The 19,048-nt window shown below is 40.3% G+C and overlaps 1 protein-coding gene across 1 annotated transcript in view; it reads right to left on the minus strand.

The window, feature by feature from the left end:
* LOC109929875 (potassium channel subfamily T member 2-like) overlaps nucleotides 1–19,048 on the minus strand; it is a 636,785-nt gene that overhangs the window by 335,053 nt on the left and 282,684 nt on the right. The window contains exon 10 of the mRNA XM_048602052.1: nucleotides 3,946–4,126. Within this exon, the coding sequence (XP_048458009.1) occupies nucleotides 3,946–4,126 (181 nt within the window). The remainder of the gene's footprint in view (nucleotides 1–3,945; nucleotides 4,127–19,048) is intronic.

Here is a 19,048-nt window from a genome sequence, read left to right on the forward strand (position 1 = left end):
GGGTCATCTTCTTCCACTAGATTTTGTGAGGCAGCTGAGTGACTTGGCCACTTCCATGGGCAGTTCATGTTAAAGTGGAATTGAAAGGGCATATAGGTCCAATTGAGTGAGGGTGGCAAGAATATTGAATCAGCTGGGTTTTGACAACAATCTGGAAAAGCTCAGCAGGTCTGACAGCATCTGTGACAAAAAGTTAAAATTAACGTTTCGGGTCTGGTGACCCGTCCTCAGAAAATTTTGATCATGTCTTGGAATTTGCAGTTCTAAGGAAGGGTCACCAGACCCGAAACGTTAACGCTAACTTTTCTTCACAGATGCTGCCAGACCTGCTGAGCTTTTCCAGCAACTTCTGCTTTTGTTCCTGATTCACAGCGTCCGCAGTTCTTTCAGTTTTTATTTAATGACAATCTGACAGCTTCATGTTCACTTTAACAAACACTGCCCTTTCTTAATTTAATTACTCAACCTGCAACCAAGGGATTCAATTATTCCTCTAGGCCTCTGCTTTACAATGCCCAGTAGCCTAACTATTACACTGTCACACGCAGGACAAACAGTTACTGAGCCAGTTAGCTAGAATAAGACTTTTTAAAATTTACTCCCCCCGCAAAAGGGTGTAAATTTAAGAACTGCATGAAATTATTTGTCCTTCCCTCAGAAGTTCTAAATGTCAGGTTTGTTTTGATGGGCAGCATTTTACAGTTCCCCACTGGTGGGTTTCCAAGCAGGAAAGCCTGAATAGTCTACAGTGTGGCTCCAACCTAGCCATGTTTTTATGAGGGGCAGCCACTTAAAGGCTACTTCATACGGGAGCCGTCCAGTGACCGTGGGATGCCCACGAGGTCACTATGCTCGTGTCTTGGAATTTGGGAGGGGCTTCACCCCACTTTAGTGACCCCTTTCCATATCGGGTTCCCTGCCCTACAAAGGTCCACATCTTTCCCCACCCTCCTGCCCTGCCAACCTCTCCATCAAGTCTCCATCAGGTTGACCGGCAGCTCTCCAAATCAGGACCCCACTCAAGTGAGAGATGGACATCCTACCTCTAGCCAACTAATGCTCCTGGAGTGTTAAATAGTAGTGGGCCCGAACTGACAGCAGGGGGCCTGCCCCCAGCCAACTCTTTGGGTAGCGGTGCAGGAAACCTATCCATGAGCCTTCCCGCCTCAGATGTCATCAGTAAGAGGTGAGACAGTGGAAAGGGCACAACTTCTCCTGCCCCAAAACTTGCCATTTAATTCTGCACAATGTTTGACTGGGAGGGGAACCAAAGGTGGTGGTGTTCCTGTGCCCAGGTCCTTCTCAGTGGTGCAGGTCATGGAATTCCTTGAGATCTACACATTTCCATTCTTTTTCCGCCCAATTTACCTCATAAAATGAAAACTGAAGCATTTGGGAACCAATCAAAATGTTAAACAACTTGCTAAAAAATCAAGTTGTCCTCCTTGGGTGGGGGTGGTCGCAAATGGCATCTTCTCCTGCATTGTATAGTAGATGAATATTCTTCATTAATTTTCTGGTACACTTCTATATTTAGAGATGTTTCCTATGAAATTCATGCCTAGATATGGCAGCAACGGTCAAAGCCGGAAACCATGAGTCAGTCTATCAAAAAGAGAGATTACATCGTGGAAGCATAAGTAAGCACCACAGCTCAACATAAAAAGAATGTAAATTTGATAAATTGTGCAATTTAGTGTTACCATACTGAACTCGTGAACACAGAGCTTTGAAAATGATTGACAATAGCACTTTACATCTGTAACCCAAATCCAGTTTTGTGAATCAATTGAAAAAAATTCCGTATAGTTAATATGCTCAAGACATAAATGCTTTTTTGCTGCATGTCTTAAGGAGTTTTTCAAATATAGCGAAACAAGTGTACCATTATGTGCTTAAAATAACTAGCAATTCACAAGTAAAATTCATAAATTTCTAAGGTTCTGAAGAACAGCATAATGGATTTGAAATGTTAACTCAGCAGCAACTGTAAAGAGAGAAACAGAGTTTCTCCAGCATTCCCTGTGTGTTTCAGATTTCCAGCAGCAGTGGTATTTTGCTTTTATGTAAATTTCTGAGTAGGTAGATTTTGTGGAAAGTGCAAGTTATATTTATTACATTTAAATTTACATTAAATTGTTTGAGTCATCATTTTGGAAATACCATGTGGAAAAGCTGTGGACTAGTCGTGAAGCCGCTGACAGAAGTGCGAGTGGATTACAGATACGAGTCTTCAGCCAATTCAAGTCACTCCACCTGATATCAAGAAACAGTTGGAGACATTGTATTCCAGAAAGGCTACAGGCCCTGACAACATTCTGGCAATTATACTGAAGACTTGTGCTCCAGAACTTGTCACTCCCATAGACAAGCTGTTCCAGTCCAGTTACAATGCTTGCATCTACCTGATAATGTGGAAATTTGGTCAGGTATGCCCTGCACATAAAAAGCAGGAGAAATCCAACCCAGCCAATTACCACCCCATCAGTTTACTCTCGATCATCAGTAAAGTGATAGAAGATGTCATCAACAGTGCTATCAAGCAGCACCTGCTCAGCAATAACCTGCTCAGCTCCTGGTCTCATTACAGCCTTGGTTCAAACAAGGAAAAATAACTGAACTCCAGAGCTGAGGTAAGTGACAGCCTTTGACATCAAGGCTACATTCAACCAAGTGTGGCAAACTCCCCTCTATTAAAAGGTCAGACGTGGAGATGTATGCTGATGATTACACAATGTTCAGCACCATTCACGACTTCTCGGATACTGAAGCAGTCCATGTCCAAATGCAACAGGATCTGGACAATATCCAGGCTTGAGTTGACAAGTGGCAAATAACATTCATGCCACACAAATGCCAGGCTATAACCATCACCAATTAGAGATAATCTAACCACTGTCCCTGAATCACCTACTATCAACATCTTGGGGTTACCATTAACCAGAAGCTCTACTGGACTTAGCACTTAAACACACCAGTGGCCACAACAGCAGGTCAGAGGCTAGGAATACCACAGCAAGTAACTCACCCCCTGACTCCCCAAAGCCTCTCCATCATCTATAAGACACCAGCTAGGAATGTGATGGAATACTCCTCACTTGTCTGGATGAGTGCAGCTCTAACAGAATTCAAGATGCATGACACCATCCAGGACAAAGGAACCAAATTGATCGGCTTCATTTATTCGCTTCATCACTGACACTCAGTAGCAGCAGTGTGTACTATCTACAAGAAATTATACACTGCAGAAATTCATGAAAGATCCTCAGATCGCACCTTGCAAACCCAAGACCACTTCCATCTAGAAGATCAAGGGCAGCCGACACATGGGAACACTGCCACTTGCACCAATCTGCTTTTTCAATGCACTGCGCACCACTTGCAAGGTCTCCTGCAAGCCACTCACCATCCTGACTTAGAAATATATCACTGTTCCTTCATTGTTACTGGGTCAAAATCCTAGAATTCCCTCCGTAAGGGCATTGTGGGTCAACCCACAGCACATGCACTGCAGCGGTTCAAGAAGGCAGCTCATCACCACCTTCTCAAGGGCAAGTAGGGACAGGCAATAAATGCTGGCCAGCCAGCAATGCCAACATCCCACAAATAAATTAAAAAGAAAATTACATGTGGAGGATACTTTTACTTCCAGGGTATATAACTGCCTACAATAGATGTTAATCACCTCTTCTAGCCTCATATTTGTTGTTTCTCATATGACATGATTAAGGTTCACTTTTGACAATGGGAACATATGGCAATGAAGGATCAATAAATCATTGGAATTTTGCAATTAATGAAATAAATAAAACACCTGAAATTTCAGTATACCAGAAATAAAACTATTGGAATAACAATTATTAAAAAGTGCTTACTTTTATCTTTTTTAATATTGAAGGTTATTGATATTATTTGAAACCATATTTCATGCTATGTACTGCTTACCTGTATAGGCAACACCACAAGGGCAACGCAGATCATGATGACCACTAACAACTTGGATGGCCAGATCTGGGGTGTCACATCCCCAAACCCCACAGTAGAGAAGGTGACAATGCAGAAATAAAGTGAATCAAACAGGGTCAAGTTATTCCCTGCTCTTTCCAAATGTTGTATTCCACAGATGCTGAAAAAAAATTACAAGGGTTAAAAATACTGCTGACCAATCTATAACCATACAATATGACACACACCTTCAAAGGAGGATATTTTCATTCTGTATTCCTTGGTTGTTCAATAATCTCTCCACTGTTTAACAGTGCATCATGGTTTAAGCTAATTTTTGCTACTTCTTTTGAGGAGTACATGGTTCTGTTTCTTAAAAGATTTTGGATTGATGTGTAATTTTTTTTTTGAAGTTATATGCAATCTCCACCAGATTCAATTGAAACAACCATACGACATTTGTATGTGACAATATGGCATCACTAAGAAGCATATTCTGGCCAAAATCTTCATTAATCAGGCTTTCATAATGTTGACAAGTAAATGGTCAGCTAAAGAGAAATAAAAGCAAATCTTTCTTACTTTTGTCTATGATGTTTTTAACAAATCTTTGACAATATTGAAATCAGGATTTCATTACTTTTGCTGCCACCAAACAACACATTCAAACATTTGGAGAGTCAATCTGACATCTAGTCAGTGAGATTCAGTGAGAGATCTTGACTACTTTTTTCCTGACTAAACATCATCTAGACAGTCTATGATAGTGAAAAATTGAAGCTTAAGAAAAGTTACAAACTAGTTGAGTTCTACTTCTGAAAAAAAGTTTTTTTGGTTTATTGTGGCAATTTGGTGTTAATTGATACTTCCTCTTTTATTGTTCTGATGTGTAATACAAAGCTGCAGCAACAAATTTCTGATGGTAACTTTTTACTCACCCAATATACTAATTGCATCAATTGGGAGACTCAAGGTATGCGGGGCTATTTGAAGAACTACTTAAAGCATTACACCATCTTACGGCCTGACACATCCATCAGTCCTTTACCACCATCTAAACAGGAAATTAACCCTCTTTCAGATAAAGAGTGTTCCACAAGAGGCATAATTTAAAATGAGACACTAATTGTGAACTGATAGCCCAAGGATGCCCATATTCTAGATCCCAAAATGGGAAGACTACAGAAAGACCATTCCATTTCTTATGCATAGCTGTGTTTTCTTCCTCGTCTCTTCAAATATCTTCCAGTTTTGAGGAAGGATCCACATTTGAAGCTTCTCATCTACTTAACTACAGATGTCTACACCGACACACTCGAGTGTTTTAACATTTCCTATATTCATTTCAGACAAGAGATCAGGCTAAAATGTTCCATAATGTAAGAAACAATTAGAGCAAAGTCTCTCCCTCAACATTCAGTTTAAAATAGGAGTCGAGAATCAGATAATTAACATGAGAAGGAGAGTCTATGAATGTCCCCATAGTCAACTACAATAGAACCAAGCACAATTACAATGATTAGATTTACACTGAAGAGCTTACAAGTCCTCTCAGCCAAAAGTGCAACCAAACTCTTATTCTCCTCCTGTTACCCTATTATCTTGATGCCAGTTCAGTTCACTATGAGAAACATTATGGCCAGGCGAGTGCATTGCACACAGTACAGTCCTGACATCAATGAGATATCTAACAGTATTTTCATTACTGGAAAGATTCAGAAACCTAGGCCTTTGTCAGAAACCTCATCTTGAATTTCCCCTAGGCTCCCTAAATAATTATTCAGAGCTGAAGGTCAATGCAGATTTAGATTTTCCAGTTGCTGGTGTTTTCATGTGAATTTATTTTGAAACAGTTTATGGCTGGTTATAAAATTATGGCAGGTTTAAAGTTGAAGTCCCCCAGGGGGCGTCCTCAGCATATATTTGTGGTACTCCTGCAGAAAGTTTTTGAGAGATGAACAACATATCCCCTTTGTTATTTGAAAGCTTCGTCCATCCTGCTTTCCCTTGCATTGAAACTTTTATTACAGTTATTTCACTCGTATGGAACTTTTTGGTTCTACATTCAAGAGAGAGAACCTAACATTAAGATCAATCAGTTGACTTTATTACCCAAGATATCACAGACTAAAAATGGTTTCACAAAGGGCACTATTGCTTTAAAATGGCCAGTGTGATCACCTCATAAACATAGAGAACCTACATGGAATCTATGAAACCAACTGCATTGAAAAGACCATTTTCAATGCAGTTGAAAATCAGAGGCACTGAAAATCAGTACAGAATCTCTTCTTTACTCACAGTTGTATGATGAACTCTCAGATTGAAACATTAAAGTTTGGCTACTTCTATCCAGCTTAGAATAAAACAATGACAGCAGATTCCACAAAATAACTGTACATCAACAGCAGGAGCAACAAAGGAGAGGGAACGCTAGATGGACTAAAAACATCAAAGATATCAAAATCTCTTCTCCCTTCTTCCCGTTAACCTTGGAAACCAATGCCAGTCAAAAAACAAGTTGGAAAAACCACTTTTCACTGAGAAATCAAGGTCCTATGCAAGCTTCAGCACTTCCGAGGAAACAGGACAACAACTAAACAGTTGGGACTTAGCTTTAACTCTTAGAACTGTGGCAGACTGCGAGGAGGATAAATAGAGAGCAGTGAACTAGCCCTCATACAGTGTTGCATCACTGAATTTTAAGTTCTTCTGCTGTAACTTTGAAAGTGGAAGCAATATGTAATAAATACCTGATCTCCCAAGCTACAATCTTAAGCATAGCTGAGGGAACTGCAATCAAACCTGGAAGAACAGGAGCAATATTTCATACTTTATATATTTTATATTAAAAACAGCCTTAAAATCACCACCTTTCCAGATTGGGTGCCCTCCCCAAGGTCTATTCCCTTGCCCCCAGGTACTCTCTCCTTAAGTGACTTTGACATCACAATCTCCAGACTCCACTTCCTGAAATCACTGCTGCCACCTGACCCTGCAGGTTCCAGCATTTAAACCGGTCAGAATGCAAGAAAAAAGCTTTGCTAAACCTTCTTCTTTTTGGCTAAACTGAAAAGATGTTACACTGGTGCCCAATACCTGCGAGACTGTGAGTAGAATTTCTAGCACAAGAGGAAAAGAGAGAGATGAGGGGGAAGGTGAGTCAGAGAAAATATCCCAAATAGACAGGAAGGGCAGAGGAAATACTTTTAATTTTTTTAAATTGTTGTAAAAGTACACCCGTTGAATTCTAAAAAAAAAACCTGTTTGAGAGCAGGAGATCAGAAGTTATGCCATAGGAATGACAGTGCCTACTGGAGAGCTTAATTGATTGTTCACTTCTTTAATTTTAACCATTGTACCATCTTCTGAATAAACAACCTGGATAGTGCAAACTCTTGATATCCTCATAGCTAGCAATAATAAAACACAAGCAATTGAAATCAATCATGTAATACGACTTGAAAATAAATACAACATTTTTGTGTGCATTTGAGTGGATGCACTGTGCGTCCAATATAAAATGGTCAACAAATTGACCATGTTTAGTATCTATTCATGCACACATCAAGATGATTTATCAAAAATACTGCAGAGTTTTATTATGTCAAGCATAGGGAAGCAACATTACGCAATGCAACAGGGGCTATCCTTGGTGTTGCGACTCAGCAAAGAGTCATTTTGTGCTATTGACTTTCTGGGAGCTGCTGATTGGCATTTTGAATGGAAGCAACATTGAACTGTAGGACCAGATCTATAAAAGGTCGATGGTTGCCTATAGGTTATAGGCATAATCAGGGTAGAAGAATCTGACTACTTTTTATTACCTTGCTTAGGAACTGAGCTCAAAAAACAGGAGATGAAGGACAGTGTATCTCTTCTTAGATGGAGAACAGCGTATCCCTTTTGTTTTGCTTTTGTCTATTTTTTTTTACTGATACTTTCTTGTTCATATTTATTGGACAATTATGAAAAGAAGAGGTCAGAGGTATTATAAGAATACCTGCCCCATATTTCATGACAGTAATGCTTTCCCATGTTGGGTTTGACATAACTGTTAATAATTGTTCATTACTATTTCATTCACAAAAAATTGAAGTTAGAAAAGTTGTAAAATAGATCTCAGCTCTTTTAATATTTTTAAAGTATACTAAAGATGATATTCAAAATTATAATTATTTTGTAGCTTGTTTTTTTTTTCAAAAGTCAGTGAGACAATGATTCTTTTGTACCAGCAAATAAAGAACTATTTACTCACCCAGTTGCATAATATTAACATTGGACTTAATGTGACAGTTTTATCTGGATTGTTCAGACAAGATAATATTGGCTTAACCTTCAAGTGGCATAAAGGCTTGCTTTACGGGAAACATATGGATTAGTTTTCGTAAATCATGAAAAAAAAATGATACGTTTTGCCAATTTTTCAACCTATATTTTTGAAGAATGTGTAAGTGGGCAAAGATCTCTATTGTGATTAACTGAAGTCAAAACTTAAAAAAAAACTCCCATGTTCCAACATATGCCAGGGCATCATCTCTATTCAGATTATATTAAAATAATCTGTAATAGAATATGAGAAGTGCACAACTTTTTTGTTTCACAAGGTTTCTTAAACACCCCACAAAAAAAACATACTACCAACTAACTAAATTCAAAAACAATATTTATTTTCTTTAATAGCACTGCATTGCATGACTGATTGGAATTTTGCAGTTGTACTTGATAATGCAAAGCTCTACAACTTAATCTGGTCAGATTCTATTTAAGGCCCAAATTTAACTGAAGAACTATGGTAGTTAAGTTCTATAGGCAGAAGTCACATGACAGCAGGTTTATTTGAAATCACAAGCTTTTGGAGCACTGCTCCTTCATCAGATGAAGTGAAGAAAAGCACACAGGCACAGAATTTATAGGCAGAGACATCAAAAGATTCCGCAAAGTGGAGTGTCAACAGTCTGACTAACAAGTCTCTGCAGCCGATCAAAAGTGCCAGACGATGTGAGGAAAGTACCACCAGCTGAATAACAAGTGAAGGGATGACCTATGATCCGATTAATTGAGACAGAGAGCTCTATAGCAGTCATGCTACACCAACCGAAAGTAATACTCCATTGTGATCATTGAGAGAACGCAGTTTAGCTTTTACTTTGCTCAGTTATCTCTGGAAGTCTACCCCAGGCCGCATACGTTTTACAGTTAGATTATGGCATGGTCAGAAGATTGACAGAGGTAACATGTGATTTCACCCCAGCCATCATTGGTGGGCTAGACAAATAGCTGGAAGTTGTGCACAGTACTGTAGGACAAGGAAGATGTGGAAATTTTCTGCATGTCTCAAAGTTTAATATTTTGATTTACTTTAATTCTACTCATTACCTTCACTATATCCAGAATGATAAAAATGGATACAGTATTTGTTTTTTCCCTTAAGATAATCGTAATCCTTATACTGTGTAGGACCTGTCTGCGCAGTGTCAAAAATACTGTTCTTTTGGCTCCATACAAAAACTGCATTTAATTGGATGTCGTTATAACAAGATACATTAAATGGTCATTCATAATGATTTTATAATTACTTTGAAGGTTCCTATGTTCCATTTGTGACCTTTCCCTCCCATGCACTTGGATTTTACCAGCTGTTCTTTTTGGCAGCTCACTACAGGAGATCAAATGAGACTGGGATCTCAGTGACACTAAGGCTTGCATGTTGTAAACTCATGCCACATTACTCATTGACAGAACATTGGCAATGCAAAGTATTGCTGTGCACAATATTCTAACTTGAATATTTCTTGAATATAACATGCACGGTTTTGATGACATCCAGATATAACAACACTGATAATGAATATTCCATATCTTCACTCAAATATCTCTCTTGGAATTTGTCGCCTGATCTCCACAGAGCTGCTATGGTTTTTCATTGCTTATTACAAGCCTTTATCAACCCAATGGGTTTAAGGTAGCTAATCAATTGGTTTTAAAGGCAGACATTATGAGCAAAACAGGCAACATTAAAGCAGCAAAAGAAATTAACAACATATATTGAAGTGGATACAAGGCTCAAGCCTTTTGCAGAAAATGGGTGAGCCAAAAATACATCATAATACGTTGGAGGAAATAATTAACAGGCCTTTCTCTTGATCAAAGAAGGCTGAGGCCTTTAAAAATATAAGAGGTTTTGAAGGAGCGGACAGAGAGAGAACGGATTGGATTTAAGAACAGGTCGAGGAATGGGCTGGAAACTGGGAGGTCCGGAAAACTGGTTGGGAGGGGACGAGGCTGTCACTTTCCTCTGCTGATGCTGCCATCGGTGACGATGGAGGATGGCCCTCCATTCTGAAGCTAACTGTGTGGCCAATTAAAGGCCAGACAAGGGCTTCTTCCTGCTATTGCTGGCAGTTTACCAGAGGCAGGAAGTTCTCTACCACATGTGGAGATGCACAGGTCATTCCTGGCAGCCTCTTTGTGGACCTTCCTGACCCAGGGTCCAGTGGTCCACAGAGGCTGCCCCTACAGCAATACTGTCTCCAGCCCTCAATGAACCAGCACTCTTGCCCTTCATCAGGGCTAGCATTTTTGGGGGTGGGACATCAATCATTAAAGGGATTAGAACTCCAGCGCCAGGTACTATAGAAAGTATAGTTCGAGCTCGCAGAAATGGCTGAGGTCAAATTGCCTCAGACTTACAGACCTGTGAAATTATTGATCGTCCCATAAATGCTTGGCCAGTGTTATCACTCATGGGGAGGACCAAGTTGAAGGCCATCAAGATAAGATACTCATTAGGAAATCCAGAAGAAACTCCTTTATCCAAAAAGAGGCAAAAATTTGGAATTCAGAGCCATATCATGCGGTTGAAGTAAATAGCACAGATTTATTTAATGGGAAACTGCCAAAAATTGAAGGAGAAGGGAATAGACAGTCATGATAGCTGATAAAAGAAATCAGGTTTAGTATTTGACACAAAGAAGATTTATATAAAACTGCAAGAAAAAATAGCAAGTATGAGGACTGGCAGCAGTTTAGAAATGAGCAAAGGAGAATGAAGCGGGGATTGAGAGGGGAAAATTGATGAGAGTAAACTTGCAAGGAACATACAGTTAGATCATAAGAGTTTTTATAAATATATAAAAATAAAAAAAGGTAGACAGATGTAAGTCTTTTATAGACTAGATTGGGAAAATTGATCATTAAAAACATGGAAATGGCCGATAAATTAAACTACTACTTTAGATTTGTCTTCATAGACGACAAAACAAATAACTTTGCTAGTATGAGTAAAAAAAAGTGCTGGAGAAACGAATGGTACTGAAAACTGAAAAATTCCCAGGGCCTGATAATCTACACCCCAGGTATTATGGGAGGTGGTCATGGAAATGGTAGATGTGTTGGCTGTCATGTACCAAAGTTCTGTAGATTCTAAAACAGTCCCAACAGATTGGAGGGTGGCATATGTTACGTCGCTATTTTAAAAAGGGGGAGAAAAATGGAAATTTTGGACCAATTAACCTAATATCAATTGTAGGAAAATGCTGGAGTCTATTATAAAAGATGTGATCACTGGACACTCAGAAAATATCAAAGGGATTAGACAAAATCAACATGTATTGATAAAAGGGAAATACTGTTTGACAAACCTACTGGAGTTTTTCGAGAGTGTGACTAGAATAATAGGTGAAGGTGAATCAGTCGGTGTGATTTATTGGATTTTCAGAAAGTAAAGTCCCAAAGGTTAGTGTGTAAAATCAAAGCACTTGGGATTGGTGGCAACGTAATGGCATGGATTGAGAATTGGTTAGCAGACAAGATACAGAGTAGCGATAGTGGGTCATTGTTGGAGTGAAAGGCAGTGATGAGTGGGGTTCTGCAGGGATAAGTACTTGGGCTCAGCTATTTACAACATATATGAACAATTTGGATGAGAGAATCAAATTTCCCTTTTATCAATACATGTTGATTTTGTCTAATCCCTTTGATATTTTCTGAGTGTCCAGTGATCACATCTTTTATAATAGACTCCAGCATTTTCCTACAATTGATATTAGGTTAATTGGTCCAAAATTTCCATTTTTCTCCCCCTTTTTAAAATAGCGACGTAACATATGCCACCCTCCAATCTGTTGGGACTGTTTTAGAATCTACAGAACTTTGGTACATGACAGCCAACACATCTACCATTTTTGTTAATGACAAAAAACTAGGTGGGACTGATAGTAGTCAGGAGTATTTTAAGAGACTTCAGGGCAATTTTGGCATTGAGGGGAAAATGCATGGTAGGCACAGAATAATGTGGATATGTGTGAAGTTGTCCACTTTGGTAGAAAAAAAACAGGAAGGCAGAGTATTGGTAAATGGCAATAGATTGGGAAATGTTGATGTACAAAAGAAAGTTGAGTGTCCTTGCTCATCAGTCACTGGAAGCAAATATGCAGGTGAAGCAAGCAATTAGGAAGGCAAATAGGATTTTGGACTTCATTGCATGAAAGTGAAGGAGCAAGGAAGCCTTACAAAAAGGGCCTTGGTGAAACCACACTTGAAATATTGTACCCAATAAAGGATATACTTGGCATAGAGGGAGGGCAGTGAAGGTTCACCAAACTGATTCCTGACATGACAGGTCTGTCATATGAGGAGAAATTGGATTCACTAGAGAGCAGAAGAATGAGAGAGCCTCTCCTTAAAATTTATAAAATTCAAACAGGGTTGGACAGACTAAATGCGAGGATGACGACTCCCCTGGCCAGGGTGTACAGAACAAGGGGTCACAGTCTCAAGATATGTGGCAGACTATTTAGGACTCTCATGGCAAGTTAATTCTTTGCTCAGGGGGTAAATAAACCTATGGAATCTTTCTACCACAGAAGGCTGTGGATGACAAGTCACTGAATATATTTAAGAAAGAAATAGATTTCTAGAGGTAAAGGCATCAAAGGTTAGAGGATGAGGGCAGGAGCATGGCATTGAGGGAGGATCATCCACTATCATGTTGAATGGTGCAGCAACTCAATGGGGCAAATGACCTATTCCTGCTTCTAAGTTTTAAAGGAGGAAAGATGGGAGGAGATTCAAGCAGAATACAAGCAGAGACCATTTGGGCCAAATAGCCTGTTTCTGAATACCCAATGTAATCCACGTGGTTCCTTGTCTCTTCAGTTTTGCCAAAAGCTCCAGCAGGTTGGAATGCCAATGCAGATTCTCCAATTGTTTTATGATTTATTGACACTTTCTTTTAACGGTGCCCATTGTTATCAGTTTCACTTATGTGCAATTTTCCTTTGCAACCACTAGTGTGCTTCTTATGGCTCATTTGAGTCAGCACCTGAAAACATACCAATAAGTTGACCTCAGAAAACTGAGTGCATAACCAACTGTCAACAGAGTGTCTATAATTCATGATCATCTATTATATTGCAATTATGTGAAAAAAAAATCCAAGCTTCATGCTCCTGCAAACATGCACAACTGGAAAAAATAGCAGTAATTATCTGGTATGTTTATGTCCCTTTGTTTTGCTTCCTGTTGCTTAAAATTTACTTTCTTCACAGTGAATTTTAATTCATTTCCGTAACTTTTGTTCAACTTTACTTGTATGATTCTGTCTATGTCACATCCATTCTTTAGTGTATAGTCCAACGCATTTTCTTTTAAGCACAACTGTGATTATCTGCATATAAAATTCAAGACACAGTCTGAATTTGCACATTACTGTTTGCCCTACTCATGAGCAAAGCTAATTTGTTGTCTCTGCCATATTTTGGTGAATCGCCAATCTTCAGTACTCACATGGAAGAATATTGCTTTTATCTGGATCATCATTTCAGCACAGCTTTATTCCCATTCCTGTATTGGTAGTAACAAAAACAGAAGTTACTGGAAAAGCTCAGCAGGTCTGGCAGCATCTGTGAAGAAAAAATCAGAGTTAATGTTTTGGGTCTGGTGACCCTTCCTCAGAACAGGAAGGGTCACCGGACCTGAAACATTAACTCTGATTTTTTCTTCAGAGATGCTGCCAGACCTGCTGGGCTTTTCCAGCAACTTTTGTTTTTGTTCCTGATTTACAGCATCCGCAGTTGTTTCGGTTTTTATCCTGTATTGGTAGTGTCTACTTGGAAGTCGTCTACAAGCTGAAATCACTCAGTTATGTAAAACTTGAGTGACAGACACCACATTCTGCACTCTATAACAATTCACAAATCTACGTCAGTGTATTGAGCCTGTATAAGCCAGAAACCTAATATGGATAATATCATTAATTGTGAGGAGCAGGCATGTGCCAGGCTGCATAGGTTTTTAAATGAGTAGGCGATAGAAGCAGCCAAATAGACCATGGAAACTCTCATGCTTCATTCCTCAGTAGTGGAAATCACTTGCGCACTTTGTTAACAATCAGTACTACACCCCACATATGTCACAAAGGACAAAGATGCAAGGAGGTTCCAACCTTGCGCTCACAAATTTGTAAAAATGAAAAAGAAGGTGACGTAGCCAGAAACAAAATTTATAAATAGAGCACAAATCCTAATTTATGGCACTGAAAAGTTCGAAAAATGGCAACTGTGGCAAGATCGCCAAACACAGTTAAATCTGACTTCAGGTCAGTGCCATAATTTAGCATATTTTTCAGCATGGTAAAAATGCAGAAAATATCCCTACTGAAATGGTTCAATAACTAACTACTAATACATTTAATGGCAATATACAAAAACCCAATGCTTTTCAAATTTCTGTGTAGTAATAAAAAAATTAACAAAATAAAGTGTGCAGTGGGAGCTGGTGGGTGTGAGAGTCTTTAGGACTCAATTTTTATCTACAATCCAGTCTTTTGCTTTAATTTAACAACTAACTACACATTAGAAGTTTAATTTTATTGCAGCCTTAAGTCAGGGGTGCTAAAAGCTGAAGAGGGTTAATTTTTAAATAGTATTAAAACAAAGAAGTAAAGATCTGAAATAAATTTCTGGTGAAACTCAGCAGGTCTGCCAGCATCAATGGGAAGAAAATAGAGATAACGTTTTGGGTTCAATAACTCTCCAGCAGAATTGATAGCAACTAGAAAAGGTGGTAGTTATGCTGAAGATGAGGCTGAAGCGGGGAGATGAGCAGATAGGTGGAAATGCAACACAGAGACAGAGAAAAACTGAAACCAAACAAGCCCATCCAGGTGTAATGAGGAAGAAGAAAAAAACTTAAACAAGAAATAAGGAAGGCTAAAGGGCACCATGAATGTCTTTGGCAAGTACAATGAAGAAAACTCCCAAGGCACATTATACAGATATTACGAACAAGAAGTTAACTCGGGAAAGGGTAGGTCCGCCAAGGACGAAGGAGAGAATGTGTGTGTAGAACCAGAGGAAGTGGGTGAGGTCCTTAATGAGTACTTCACATCAGAATTCACCAAGAAGGACATGGATGGTGGCAAGATTAGGGGGTGGTATGCTGATATTCAGGAGCATGTCAACATTAAGAAGGGGGTGAAATTGGGTGTCTTGAAAAACATTCAGGTAGCCAAGTCCCCAAGGCTTGATGGGGTCTATCCCAGGATCCTGAAGGAGGCAGAGAGGAGATTGCTGAAGCATTGGCAGTGATCTTTGCAACCTCTTTAGCCACAGGCCAAGTCCCAGAAGACTGGAGAATAGCCAATGTTGTTCCTCTGTTTAAGAAGGGCCACAGGGGTAATCCAGGATATGACCAAGCCAGTAAGCCTTACATCAGTGATTGGGAAATCATTGGAGAAGATTCTTAGCAACAGGATTTACTCAAATTTGGAGAAGAATGGCCATATTAGGGTTAGGGAGCATGGTTTTATGTGGGGCATATCTTGTCTCTTAACCTCGACTGAGTTTTTTGAGGAAGTGATGAAGAGGACTGATAAGGGTAGAGCAGTGGATGTTGTTTGCATGGACTTCACTATAGCATTCGAAAAGGTCCTTCAATGTAGGCTGGTCCACAAGATTAAGTCACATGGGATCCACGGCAAGTTGGCAAGTTGGATGCAAAATTGGCTTGGCCATAGAAGACAGAGGGTAGTTGTGGAGGATGTTATTTTGACTGAAGGTCTGGGACAGTGGTGTTCCATACAGATTAGTGCTGAGACCTCTGTTATTTGTACTATACATAAATGATATGGATGAAAGTATAGGTGCTCTGATTCGTAAGTTTGCAGACAACATGAAAATTGGTGGAGTTGTGGACAGTGAGAAAGATTACCAAAGGATACAGCAATATATAGATCAGTTGAAAAGTTCGGCGGAGAAATTGCAAATGGAGTTTAATCTGGACAAGAATGAAATGATGCATTTTGGGAGGTCAAGCGCAAGGGGAAAGTATGCAGTAAATGGCAAGAAGTTTAGGAGCATTGACAGACAGAGGAATCTTGGGCTGCAAGTTCATTGCTCCCTGAAAGTGACGACACAACGTATGAGATGGTAAGGAAGGCATCTAGCACGCTTGCCTTCATCGGTCAAGGCCTTGAATATAAAAGTTGGCAAGTCATACTGTAGCTGTATAAGACTGTAGTGAGGTCACATTGGAGTGTTGTGTGCAGTTCTGGTCGCCACACTGAAGGAAGGATGTGGATGCTTTGGAGAGGCTACAAAGAGAGGTTTTCCAGGATGTTGCCTGGATTGGAATGTATTAGCTACAAGGGGAGGTTGGAAAAACTTGGATCCATTTCACTAGAGTGTCAAAGGCTGAAGGACAATGTGATGCAAGTATATAAAATTATGAGAGGTATGGATAGGGTGGATGGTCGGAGTCTTTTTTCCAGCTGGAAATGTCAAATACTAGGAGGTCTAGGTTTAAGGTGAGAGTGGGAAAGTTTAAAGGAGATATACGAGACAAGTATTTTTACACAGAGTGTGGTAGTTGCCCGGAACATACTGCCAGGGGAGATGGTAGAAGCAGCTACATTAGCAAAGAAGCATTTAGACAGACATATGAACAGGTAGGGAATGGAGGGATACAGACCATGTGCAGGCAGCTAGGATTCAGCTTAAAATTGTATTGTGGTCGGCACAGACATGGTGGGCTGAAGGGCCTGTTCCTACGCTGTACTATGTTCTATATTAAAGGGATTGACAGACGAGGGAATTATTTATAATAAGACAGGACAGAAGAGAAGCTGAATAAGTGACAATGAGAGCTGAGAGTAGGAGAGAATGGCCAGGCTATGCTGAAAGCAACCCATATCATGAGAGGACAGGACTGGGTGTTGGGGAAGATACAAAACATGGAAGGACGGAACCATGTTCTAAGGTTATTGAACTCAATGTTGAGTGCTAGAGGCTGCGGGGTCCCCAAGCAGAAAATGAGACACTGCTCTTTGAGCTTATGCTGAGACTGACAAAGGAGAGAAGAGTGGTGGTCTTGGGGGGGTGTCACGGAAGGTGGTTGTGTATCAGATCATGGCATCTAACTGGAGGCAGCTTACAATCCATTCGATGCAGAGGCTGGTGAGGTGGCTACTGAGGACCAGGGGTCCTGACTGATGTTGTAGGAGGGAAGGAAAGGGGTGAGAAAAGAAGTGTGGGAGATGAGTTGGATACAGCTAAGGGCCCTGACAATCATGGTATTGGGGAATACTCGGGTGAAGAAAAAAGGTGGACATTTCTGAGGTACCCCGTGCAAAGGTGGCATGATCAGAACAGATCCAATGGAAACAGAGAAACTGGGACAATGGAATAGAGTCTTTACGGAAAGCAGGGCGTAAGGATTTATACTCCAGGTGAGCATGGGAGTCGGTGGGTTTATAGTGGATATTGGTGGCCAGCCCATCCCCAGAAATGGAAACAGAGATGTCGAGGAAGGAAAGGGGGGAGTCAGAGATGGACCAGATGAAGGTGAAAACAGTGTGGAAACTGGAAGTGAAATTGATAAACTTTTCCAAGTCCAGACAAGAGAGGGAAGCAGCACCGATTATGTCATTGGTGTACTGGAGAAAGAGTTGTGGGTGGGGGCCAGAATAGGACTGAAGCAAGGAACGTTCCATGTTCCCCACAAACAGACAGGCATAACTGGGGCCTATGGGGGTACCCATGGCCACACCTTTGACCTGAAGAAAGTAAGAAGAGTTAAACGAGAATTTGTTCAGGGTGAGTACGAGCTTGGCCAGGTGGAGGAGGGTGGTGGATGGGGATGGTTTAGGCCATTTTTTTACAGGAAGAAGCAGAGAACCCTGAGACCATCCTGATGGGGATGTACATGTAAAGGGATTGCACATTGATGGTTAAGAGGAGGTGGCTAGAACCCACGAACTGGAAATTTTGAAACCAACATAAAGCAATGCAGATGTAAGAGGGCCGGACTGGACGAGGGGAGAAATCGCGCTGAGGTAGGAATAAATAAGTTCCATGGGGCAGGAACAAGTAGAAAAAAGAGGGCTGTTGGGGTAGTCCTGTTTGTGGATATTAATGATTTAAATTATGGGAGGCATGATTGGAAAATTTCTAGATGACATTAGAATTGGCTGGGTAGTTAATAGTGAAGAGGATGATGACGATTACATGATGATATCAATATTGGCCAGGGAGATGACTGTCTCCAACAAAAGAACAATCTAAATACCACTCTTTGATATTCAGTGGTTTTACCATCACTGAATCCCCAATTATCAGCAATCTAGGGGTTACCACTGACCAGAAACTGACTAGACTTTCCACATAAATACAGTGGCTACAAGAGCAGGTCAGAGGCTAGGAACACTACAGTAAATAACTCACCTCCAAACACCCCTGAGCCTGTCCGCCAACTAGAAGTCAGGAGTGCGATGGAATATGCTCCACTTACCTGGATGAGTGAAGCGCCAACAACACTCAAGAAGCTTAACACCATCTAGGACAGGCAGCCCAGTTGATTGTTTAGGTTGTGGGGCCATTCAGTCACTTCACTGATAAAGCTCAGCGGCAGAACTGTTGCGCTGCTGAAATATGCCAAAGACACTTAGACAGCACCTTCCAAACCCAAAACTACTACCATTTAGATAGTAGGAACTGCAGATGCTGGAGAATCTGAGATAACAAGGTGTAGAGCTGGATGAACACAGCAGGCCAAGCAGCATCAGAGGAGCAGGAAAGCTGATGTTTCGGGCCTAGACCCTTTT

The sequence above is a fragment of the Rhincodon typus genome, chromosome 10 (genome assembly GCF_021869965.1).
Source record: "Rhincodon typus isolate 14 chromosome 10, sRhiTyp1.1, whole genome shotgun sequence".
In the NCBI taxonomy this organism is placed as follows: Eukaryota; Metazoa; Chordata; class Chondrichthyes; order Orectolobiformes; family Rhincodontidae; genus Rhincodon; species Rhincodon typus.